Here is a 10,656-nt window from a genome sequence, read left to right as displayed (position 1 = left end):
CTGACCTCCAGGGTTACAGCTGCTTTATTCTGGCCTTGCTGGACTGCCAGCTCTGTCCCTAATGTGACAGCTGCAGGATGGGGATCTGGGAAGGATGGGAGAAGGGGTTCATTCCAAGCTGCCTCACTTCTTCCCTCCATCTTTGGGGCCACAGGGAGGCCCCTAAGGGACCTTGGCTGAGGGTTTGGGCTTGGCCCTGGCTGTTGGGGGTGCCCCCACCTAGAACAGACCCACTCCATGGGTTCGGCTTCTTTATTGTATAAATAGGTGAAAACAGCTCGCGAAACTCATGTTCTCCACTCAAGCCCTGCAGGAGCCTGGAATGTTCCCTGTAGGTAGGTCCACATGCCTGCAGTGAGTGCTGCTGCAGAACAGGATGCCCTCGCCAGTCCATCCATGTCATGGCCTGCCAGGAAAGGCGGGTCCTCATGGCAGTGAAGAGCCAGGCCCCAGGGTGCCCAGCAGCGTCCCCACCCCTGGGCCAGGGACTCCCCTGGGCCCACAGCTTTGCAGGCCTTGCAGACCTGTGCACTAAGACTGGGACATTCTCCCGAGGGGTCCTGTGGCATTTGGGGCTAAGCTTGCAGCAGAGAGACACCCCTACCCTCAGTGCAGCTCTGTGGCCAACACAGGCCTGGCACCTACTGCTTAGGCCCCTCTCCGGCAGGACCCTTGCCTAATGCAGGAAGGATCGCCGCCCAGTGCGGAAGTAGGACTCGATCTGCTCCAGAGACCGGCCCTTGGTCTCAGGCACACAGCAGCCGGTGAACACCAGGTTTACCAGGCAGATGGTGGCAAAGAAGAAGAAGGGCACCTGGAGGCCCAAGTATTTCTGGAGGACAATGGTAGAGAAAAGGAGGTGTTGATTACATGGGGTACCTGTGTCTGCTCTTTCCCCTGCCGGCCTGGGCACTGTGTGTATGGCCTTCCTCCCTGCCACCCAGCCCCCTACCTCCCTCCTTTGCCCTGAGCCCATATTCCTTTTAGCTGTTTCAGGCTCCAAACCAGGAGGGACCCCCATGTCCTCCCTCCCACTCCCATCTGGGTCTCTGGGGGATGGATAGGCACACACTACCTCCCAGCTGGTCTACCTTCTGTGGCCCCACCCCTGCCCTGGCCTATCATCTACACTGAGTTGGGGGGTTCAACTGATTTGGGACTTTAGGGTTTGCTGTGGGGTTGAACTAAGAGGTGGGGTTCTGCCAGATGGGAGATGGTAATGTGTATGTGTGAGTGAGTGAGTGAGTGGGAGGGGAGATGGAAAAGTATTCACATGCTATTGGGAGCCCCAAACTGCCCTCTAGTCACCCTGGGGGCCAGGGGAAGAGTTGGGGTGACAGGTCCTTGGGGTTGTTGGCGGAAATCTTGCCATATCCCACCCTGAGTTCTAGAAAAGCCCTGCTCCCCCAGCTCACACATGTTCAAAGGATGGAGTCCTGGCTGGGTTATCACTTGTTGGCCCTTGCACTCTATGCCTATGGGGTGCTGCTGGTTAATTTCTGAGGCCACCTGTGCAGTGGCACCTAGCAGGGGGTCCCAGAGTCCTGGGCACACTCACCACCACCAGGGGGAAGGTCTCAGTGAGGACAAAGGCAGTGAGCCAGCTGACCAACACACACAGCCCCGAGGCCACACCGCGGGCACGCAGGGGCAGGATCTCAGACATGAGCAGCCAGGTGATGGGCCCCCAGCCCATGGCATAGCCTGCAGGGGAGGCCCAGAGCTGCTCAGAGAGCCCTCCCCCAGATGAAGCCCCTCTTTCTGCACCCCCAGCCCCCACAGCCTGGCTCCTGGTCACCTACCCATGATGAAAAGCATGGTGGCCAGCAAGGGGACTAGGGTTATGTAGCTGGTAGGTGTGGCTAGGGGCTGCTCCGTCTCCTGCAGGGACAGTCCCTCGAGGCTCACAGTGGTGTTGGGGGTCACATTCCTCGGCCCCAGTTGGGCATATAACCCCAGTGTCAGATTGGCGGCAAACATGATGGTGGCTGTGGGCAGACAAGTGCCCCTCCTCTGAGCCAGTGCTCCCCCACAGCCCCATCTCCGGCACATTTCTGGGGTGGGCTTACTCCAGTTGTGGGGTTCAGCTGGCAGCCTGGTCACTCCCTCTGTCTCCTAGACCCTTCCCCCCAGAGCAGTTATAAGTGTGGAGCACTGAGGAGGTCTCAAGCCCATGGGAGGGCTGCACCCTGCTGCTGAGAGCACAGTCAGAGAGTGGGGCCCCCGGCTTGCTCACCTGAGACAAACAGCAGAATCTTGCGGCCCGCCCGGTCCATGGTGAGGGCAGCGATGAGCACGGACACCAGCCTTACCGCACCCACGATGGCTGCATCATTCTGGGGCCGCTGTGGGGGAAGTCACCTAGGCTGAGGTCCCCTCCCACATGATGCCACAGGATGCTGTGACCCAGAGTTGACCCAGAGTTGGACCCAGGACTCCCTGGGAGCATGGAGCTGAGCACCTGCTGTGTGGTCGCATCCCTCCCTCAGCCTTCGGGGACCCTCAGGGACGGAGCAGCACAGAGCCCAGGCAGATGAAGACTCTTGCAGCTATGCCCTCATTAATCTCCAAATCTCATTTCCCACGACCAAGCTTCTTATCTCCCTCTTGCAGGGGAGGAAGCTGAGGTCTGCAGGGGAAGTAGATTTCCAAGGGGGCAGCAGAGGGTCCCTGGATGCCCCCCTCCCCCAGGGTCTGCATATCTAACAATTTGGTTTCCTTTGCAGTCCTGCAGCATTCACTCTTAAACACACTGCTTCCCTGACAAATGTTATTCTAAAAGCAGGAGCCCTGGAGGTCTCCAGGAGTTGTCCAGAGTTCTGGGCCATGGCCAGGGGGCAGGGCTCTCACCAGCAGGACTGCTGTGCTCTCAAAGATGGACTGCAGATAAACCAAGATGGGTGTGATGCCCGTCAGTTGCTGCAGGAAGCGCATCAGCAAGGCGATGGTGATGGGCCGGTACATGTGAGGGTCCCGGATCTCAGCCCACGATATGCGGCTACTCTGGAGACATGAGACTGTTGCTGAAGGTGGGGAGGGAGGACCAGCCCCTCTGGCGGGGCCATCCTGTCCCAAACCTCTTGGATCCCATTCCTGTCAAGAGCCCCAAGGCAGCCAGGCTCTGGGGACTGGCCCAGGGGCTGCTCCCCCACCCACATGCACCCCCCACCCCACCCCACCCCTGGCTCCAGGGATTCTGTGTGGGTCCAGGCACACTTGCTGGAGCAGGTGTGGGGGCCCCAGGGCACTGCAGCAAGCCTTCTCCCCAGTTCCCAGGGGAAGGGAGTAGCTACCGGCTCTAGCAGTTGGGAAAAGCAATCCAGCTCTGAGAGGCCCAGCAAGTCCTCCCCACCTGTCTCTGGACATTGTCCTGGATTTGCTCGAACTCCCAACGGACATCAGTACCGGCCCCACGCAGCCAGCCCAGAGCCTTCAGCGCCTCCTCGTCTCGGCCCCGAGACAGCAGGAAGCGTGGTGAGTTGGGCATGAAGCTGAGTAGCAGGATCATGATGAGCACTGGGCCCTCCCCAGCCACAGCTAGCCAGCGCCAGGACAGCAGGAGGCCTGCAGGCAAGGAGATCCTGAGGGACGGGGGTCCCTCCTGTGGGGTCTCTGCTCTACCTCATCTGGTGCCACCTTCTACAGGAAGCTGACCGGGATTGTCCCAGCTGTCTACTCTCCACCAGGAGAGGTTGCATCTATTGCCTGGCTCTTGCTAAGGGACCCAGCATATAGTAGGAAGCTCTTAGGGAGTCTTGAGGATCATGGCAGCATGACAGAGGGGCATCCTAGCTAGGCCTCCCCCTGCCCTGCCCCATCAGGACAAGTTTATTCTGAGTTCTCCTCTATCTGAACTTCCCACTCGGCAGTATGGTTCCGTAGCCCCCATGTCCACTTGGTTGATTCCAAATTATATTCCTCCATGAGGATAATTTCTGGAACCATCCGTTCCACCCCGGTTCCATGGCTGCCCGTTCTTAGCAACATCGCCCCGCCAGATATTCGTCGGGATGCGGCATCATCTAAGTTCATTTCCCACGTCTACGCTCGACCGGACCTGCCAATATACGTGGATATCTTCGCCCACCCTGTCCAACGCTTGACGTCTCGTCACCCAATCTGGTCCCCTACGCCTACACTGAACTTCTCTGTTCCAGACTCTTGGAAACAGAGTTGGCAGTCAGCTGAGGTAAAGAACAAACACCTCATCACAGACCCCTGCAAGCGTCAACCCGGCTTTGACCTAGCACGTTATGATTGGGCCCTCCTCAATCGCTATCGAACAGGCCATGGCCAGTGTGCCGCTATGTTCCATCGCTGGGGAGCCAGAGACGACCCGAACTGCCCCTGCGGCTCCAGACAGACTATGACCCACATAGTCAACGACTGCCACCTCTCCAGATTCAAAGGAGGTCTCGAAACTTTACATCAGGCTCAACCTGACGCTGTTGACTGGCTATGGAAGAAGGGCAAACGCTAGAAATAGTAGTACTTGGCAGGACTTGGTGGATACATTCTGCTGTCCAAAGGTTCTGCTGACTGCTGTCCTCATTCCTCCTTTAGGGATGGGCCTCCTGACCAGGGAGAAGCAGGGAATTTCCGGGAGGTTCCTTGTGTGGTGCTGGTTCAGGGCAGCTGGCTAGCCAGATCTCCCACTTCCCAGTTCAGAATTTTGGGGTGTAACCATTGCCTGTCCACCATGTCAGCTGAGCAGCACCCCATCACTGCCATCCTTGCACATAGAAACTGCCCAGCTCTGATGGGAGAGATACTTACCAAGGGCATAAAGGGACAGTGACCCGAACACTGCCATGAGCTGGGGTGTGGCTCCCAGGGCCCCCCGGACACCTGGAGGAGCAATCTCAGACACGTATACCTGCAAGACATATGCCCCAACTCTAGGACTTTGGTGGGAACACAAGTTCCCAGGCCTGGCCGAGATGGGAGGGGGCAGATAAGTCCTGGCTAACAGGGAGTGAGGGCTTCTGGAAGGATTCCTTTTCTAATCAGGACACAGTTTTTCCAAGCTAAGAAGTGGGTGGAGCACCCCACTCTGAGCTGGGGGGCGAGGAGGCCCAGATGCATTCAGACTGCCTCTGTCCCGCCCCTACTCTGGGGGCAGCTCCAGCCCCAGCCCTGTTTCCCCTCTGGGGAAACAGAGGACAGGCTTGTGGGAGAACTTCCCTTTCCTCCCTGTTACTCAATGTGTACTTTCTCAAGTTGAGCAATGAGTCTGGCTACAGAAGTTTGGGCAGTCAAGAGTGAGGCACAGTTTCCTAGCTGTGGGGGACAGATTTCCTATAAATAAGCCACCCTAGGGGATGGGTGGGTGGAACTGAGCCCCAGTGCTTTTAAAAGCAAGTATACTGACATGGACCTGAGGCCAGGAATCCTGGGCACTCCCACAAACTGGGTGGGGGGTGGGCAGGGCTTATCTTACCGGGATGCAGGCAGCCGTGAGCCCCCCAGCAAAGCCCGTCAGCGTCCTTCCCAGAAGAAGCATCCAGAGGTTCTGGGCACCTGCCATGAACGCGTAGCCAGCTACTGAAGGCAAAGCTGAGAACATGATGCTGAGCTTCCGGCCCAGGAGGTCATTGAGGACCATGGCACTGAGACCCCCAGCTGCAGCACCCAAGGTGAACACAGACTGCAAAGAAGGGGTTCAGGGCAGATACATCATGGTACCCTAGCATCCTTACTTCCCCTCAGAGTTAGCCCCCCCACCCCACCCCAGGCTGAATCCAGGAACCTGGACTGGATTCAGGCATTGTGGGGTAGTGAGCCTCCTGTCTCCAGAGGTATACCAGCAGCATGGAGACAACTAATAGTAGGGACTCCACTATGGGGAGTTCTACCCTGGGAGGAGGTAGTTCTTGTGGTCCTCCCAACCTAGCATTTACATGCCCTACCCCACTAGGGAAAGATGGAAACACTCCAGGAGTATAGATTGACCTGTCAATGCCCATGTCCAGTAGAGAAGCAATTACAGAAGCCAGACCTTCCACCTTCTGCATCTCATAAAAAAAAAAAATCCATACTCCCAGAAAGGGAGAAATGATAGGGAAGATGACCAGAGGGTTCTTAATTCCCATTCCATCAGGACCTGGGGGAGAGGGAGAGAGAGAGAGAGAGAAGAAGAAGAAAAGAAGAAGAAGAAGAAGACGAAGAAGGAGGAGGAGGAGGGAGGAGGAGGAGGAGGAGGAGGAGGAGGAGGAGGACACTCAGAAGTAGTAGGTGTAACTTAGGAAGAAAGGGCAGAACCATAGAGGAAAAAAATATATATAAATATATAGAGCTAAGTTTGGAAATAATAGTCAAACCATATCTGTGATTTTGGGAGACCTATGTGGTTTCCAGTGGAGGGAATAGTGACACAGAACTCTGGTGGTGAGAAAGATGTAGAATTATACCCCTATCATCTTATAATATTGTATATGAATATTATATCATATCATAATAAAAACAGATTTGGGGTTCTGGGAGTCCCTGGAGAAGGTAGGACCTGGGTGCTCAATATCCGTTGAACATTGTTGTCTAATTAATGTATCATGTCTACACCTTTGAAGCTACTTAACTGTGATTCTGTTGTAAAGTCTTGGCACTTTTGGGGCCTTGCTCTCCCCACTTTCCCACAATCCATTCTGGGGCCTTTTGGGCACCAGCCAGCACTCCCTTCCACTGGCATTCTGTGCCTTACCCCCACCCCCTGCAGGGAGATGGCTGCTCTGCTCTGGGTGGGGGCATGAGATAGGGAACCCTTCATCCGCCTCCCACTTCTCCTCACTGGTCCTCTCCTGACGTCACTTCCTCTTATTTCACGGTGACAGTGATCTGGCCTCGCTCTCTTTCACCCCAAGGCTGAGTTTCATGGGGTCCCTAGATGGGGCAGAAATCTGTGAGTTCTTTTCCCCCTGTCCCCTCCCCCTCGCCCACTCCTCCCCAGCTCAAAGCATGGCCCTTACCCCAAACCAGGATGCCTGAAACTCATTGAGTCTCAAGTCCGTGTCAGAGGAGTGCTCTAGGGCTGGGATGACAGGGGACGTGTAGACGAGGGCATACCCGAAGCTGAAGTTGCCGAGCACAGCAGCAAATGTGGCCAGGAACACCTTTTTCTTCTGCACAGCCCTGGTGGGGGGTAGGGATGGGCACACAGCAGCGTGATGGGAGGCTGGGCTCCCCTTCTCCCTTAGATGCCCTTTGCCCCCATTAGGGGGCAGCGCTGGGAAAGGCTGGCTTGAGGGTCAGGTTGGCACCTGCTCTAGGGAAATTTCCAGGCTGTGAGTACGGCCCCTGCAGCCCATTTCTGTGGCTGGGAACTCGATGCTGGACTTTTTTTACCTAGAAGAGGAGGTTCGCTTTCTACTCCCAGATTTGTTACTCCGGGCCTGCTGTACAATCTAAAGCAAGCTCTTTGCCCCCTTTGGACTTCAGTCTCCTTGTCTGTGACATTTGGGCTGGGCCTGGTATTGGAGGGGGAGGTTATTAATTCCTTAAATAGGAATTGTCTGGAGCAGGGCCCACTGATGGCTCCTTGGTGGCCGCGCGCCTAAGGTCAGAGGAGCCCCCAGTCCGGAGCCAGATGCCCCCTGGAGGGACCAAGCGCTGGCCGCAGCACACCCCCCCCCCCCCCCCCCCGTCCAAGCTCACTCACCCCAACAGCGTCCTCTCTCCAGTCGACCGGGACGACCTCTCAGAGAAGGTGTCATAGTCTGGGCCGTCGACTCCCAGCAGGGGCTCCTGCATGGCTGGCATCTGCTCCGGGGGCGCCTCAGGGTGCAGGCAGGCCGCCCGAAGCTGGAGCCGGGAGCTGGACCGCTGAGGCTGGGCGGCTAGAGCATCCGGAGAGCCCTCGGCCACACCCATGGCCGTGACTGGCTGCGGGGCGGCCCTGCAGAGAGAGCGCGGGCCAATGGGATGGCGCGGCGAGGATGCTGTGAGGGCGGGTCACCGGGGCCGGTTTTCCCCAGCGGATGCCTGGGCGGGCTCGGGGTCTAGACCCGACGCGAACCCTAGGGTGCAGGGCATGAGGCGTACTTGTCTTTATGCAGAGCTCATGCTTGGGTGCAGGTGCAGTCAGCACAAAGTGCATCCCGGAGGCCCTAGGGCGCCCCTGCAGAAGTGTTACCGCACCTGGGAGGGAAGCAGTTGAACAGTGGGTGGTGCTGGGTCTGGAGGCGGAGCCCTTGCTGCTGGGTCCAAGCGCCAAACCCAAACTGCTGCCATCGAGTGGGCAGACGTGGTTTTCTACAGAAGCCCAGAGAGGCTAACGACGCGCCAAGGTCACACAGAAAGCTTTTGTCTACCTCCGAGCTATGGTCCTGCCGTCTACACCCCCAATTCATCGCATCGGCTGCACCCCCTGCCCTCCCCTGTGTGAGCAGGTGACGTCCATAGAGGGGAGAGGAAAGGGTGTGCAGGTGGGTGTTCTCGCCCATCAGGCCGTAACGTCCCTATTTGTTTTGTCTGATTGCACGGATAGCTTGGGCTCCTTGTGAATCAGCCAGATAGTAAGAATGGAAATAGAAGATGAAGAAAAGCAGAAACGGAAAGTTCTCTGGAAGTCCTGGAAGGAACTATTCCCTGTTCTTCCTTTGAACTTACTCAGAAAGAGAAACAGATTCAGGCCATATTGTGCTGGACCAATGGTGCCCACTGATCTTAAACCTTGGGTTATCTCCCAGATTTAAGTATTAAAATAGCAATGCGCTTGCAACAATTATAATTCCCCTTCCACTGAAACGCAACTCTAGTAGAAAGGATGCCGTAGTCTGCCACTCTCTGTGCTAATGGTTCCAGCAAGTGGACACCATTGCCAGATCACACCAGAGTGCAGTTACAGCATTTTTCTCCCCTTAAGGACACAGAGGGGCTGGTGGAATAGCTCATTTGGATAATGTGCTGCTTTGTCATGTACATTAGCCAGGCTGGAACCTGTTACCCACCACACTGAAAGACACTTTGGTGTTGTGGTCTCATTCTGTCTCTCTCTTTTCATTTTTATTTAAAACATTTTTTTTATTATCTTTATTTATTGAATAGAGACAGCCAGAAATCGAGAGGGGAGGGAGAGGTAGAGAGGAAGAGAGACAGACACCTGAAGCTCACAAAGCTTTCCCCCTTCAGGTGGGGGAGGCTTGAACCCGGGTTCTTGTGCATTGTAACATGTGCACTCAGCCAGGTGTGCCACCACCTTGCCCCTCTGTCCCTCTTTATATGACTGAAAGGAAAAGAAAAGACGCTAGGACTCCAGTACATGTTGGTTCTTCTAGTCTCATGGCACTGGTCTCAGGACTGTATTTAAGGAACTGGAACAGAACACACTTTAAACACACAGTTCAAAGCATCCTGAAATGCTATCAGTTTGGGAAACAGAAGCTTCCCCTCACTCCAGAAAGTCCCTGTTACTCCTCCCTAACACACCTGCCTAGCCACCACCCCCCACTCTGACTGCCCTCATTGTGGGTTACATTTTTCTGCCTTGCATTCAGATGAATGGAATGATACTTTAGTTTGTGACTTTTTCCCCCCATTGATAATGAACTTTAGAGGTGACTCAGTGCAGGACTTGAAGGTCTGAGGCCCAGGAGTTTAATCCCCAGCACCATATATGTCCAGAGAAGAACAGTGCTTTGGTCTTTCTTTCATGAAAGAAATACATAAATCTTCTTTTTGTTTATTTACATATATATATATATATATATTACCAGAGTACTGTTCAGCTCTAGCTTACAGTCATGTGGGGAATTGAATCTGGGCCATTGGAGCCTCAGGCATGAGAGTCTTTTTGCATAAACCACTGTGCTATCTACTACTGCCTCAAATACATAAATCTTAAAAAAAATCCTCAGTTTTTTTTTACAGCATGTAACGATGGCTTTATTTATATGAGGGCATCACAGGCACCTGGGGACATTCAGCTGAAGAAGTAGGTGGAATGCTTCACCTGCTCAAGGTCCAGGGAACCTGTTCCATGTATGGTCTGTAGTATTCTCTGCAGCTTGGTGCATTGGCTGACCTTAGTGGGTCTGAATCCAGTCCAGAGCCTGGAGTAGAAGTGCTGCATCAGGAATGTTGACAGGTCCTGCAGGATGAGGTGGTTGTGCAGGTGCGGGAACTGCTCATGGTACACCTTGTTCATGACTACCACGTGGCCACATGTGTCCAGAAGCAATCATGCAGGGAGTCAAAGTTCAGCCCCTTTCTGTTGCAGGGCTGTGAGCATCATGTGAGAGAAGTCCAGCCAGTGGAAGAAGTTGGAGGTGAGGTGGGTCAGTTCGTTCTTCTGCTTCAGTCTTGGGCTTCTGGCTGCACTCATTGGTGCTGCTGTTGGTGAGGGTCTGGATGCTGACGATCATGACCTTGCAGTCCACGTGGTAGGGCTGGATGTTGGAGACCCTCCAGTGGGCTGGCCCATTGCACAGCCCAGCAGATTTGGAGATGAGCTTAGCAGCCTGGATCAGCCAATGCTATTTGGTGGGGGAGCCGGAGAACCTCTCTTGGAGGCTGATGAACACCAGGTAGGGGGAAGCCTCCCACATCAACTTCTGAGATAAGTCGTCCAGCTAAGAAGGTGCTTCTCCACTGCAGGTGGCCACCTAGCAGGTGACCCCAGAGACCACGGTCATCACTGTCTGCCTGACCACCTTGTGACTGATG

The 10,656-nt window shown here is 55.1% G+C and overlaps 1 protein-coding gene across 3 annotated transcripts; it reads right to left on the bottom strand.

Moving 5' to 3' along the window:
- Positions 1 to 238: 238 nt before the first annotated feature.
- Positions 239 to 7,911, bottom strand: SLC2A6 (solute carrier family 2 member 6). 3 transcript variants are annotated; one of them, XR_009551987.1, is made up of 11 exons: positions 7,652 to 7,895; positions 6,963 to 7,125; positions 5,441 to 5,647; positions 4,777 to 4,876; positions 3,353 to 3,564; positions 2,851 to 3,003; positions 2,237 to 2,345; positions 1,803 to 1,988; positions 1,559 to 1,704; positions 605 to 832; positions 239 to 406 (listed from the first exon to the last, which is right to left on the bottom strand). XR_009551987.1 is itself a non-coding variant. In XM_007521440.3 (10 exons), the coding sequence occupies exons 1-10, from the start codon at positions 7,861 to 7,863 to the stop codon at positions 677 to 679; spliced, it is 1,644 nt and encodes a 547-aa protein (XP_007521502.3). In that variant the 5' UTR covers positions 7,864 to 7,894; the 3' UTR covers positions 239 to 676. The 3 variants fall into 3 exon arrangements, 2 of the variants coding, with proteins under 2 accessions (XP_007521502.3, XP_016042875.2); XM_007521440.3 differs by having other exon boundaries at positions 239 to 832; positions 7,652 to 7,894; XM_016187389.2 differs by lacking the exon at positions 1,803 to 1,988 and having other exon boundaries at positions 239 to 832; positions 7,652 to 7,911.
- Between the last annotated feature and the right edge of the window lie 2,745 nt (positions 7,912 to 10,656).

This window comes from Erinaceus europaeus, chromosome 10 (genome assembly GCF_950295315.1).
Source record: "Erinaceus europaeus chromosome 10, mEriEur2.1, whole genome shotgun sequence".
Lineage (NCBI taxonomy): Eukaryota > Metazoa > Chordata > Mammalia > Eulipotyphla > Erinaceidae > Erinaceus > Erinaceus europaeus.
This window is presented reverse-complemented; position numbering and strand designations above follow the sequence as displayed.

Excerpts from the sequence above, each read along its gene's own strand:
- SLC2A6 (XM_007521440.3), bottom strand. The coding sequence starts at position 7,863 with ATGGGTGTGGCCGAGGGCTCTCCGGATGCTCTAGCCGCCCAGCCTCAG. Across the intron at positions 7,126-7,651 it reads GGAGAGAGGACGCTGTTGGG|GGCTGTGCAGAAGAAAAAGG; the intron begins GTGAGTGAGCTT and ends ACCCCCCACCAG. Across the intron at positions 1,989-2,236 it reads GATTCTGCTGTTTGTCTCAG|CCACCATCATGTTTGCCGCC; the intron begins GTGAGCAAGCCG and ends GTCTGCCCACAG.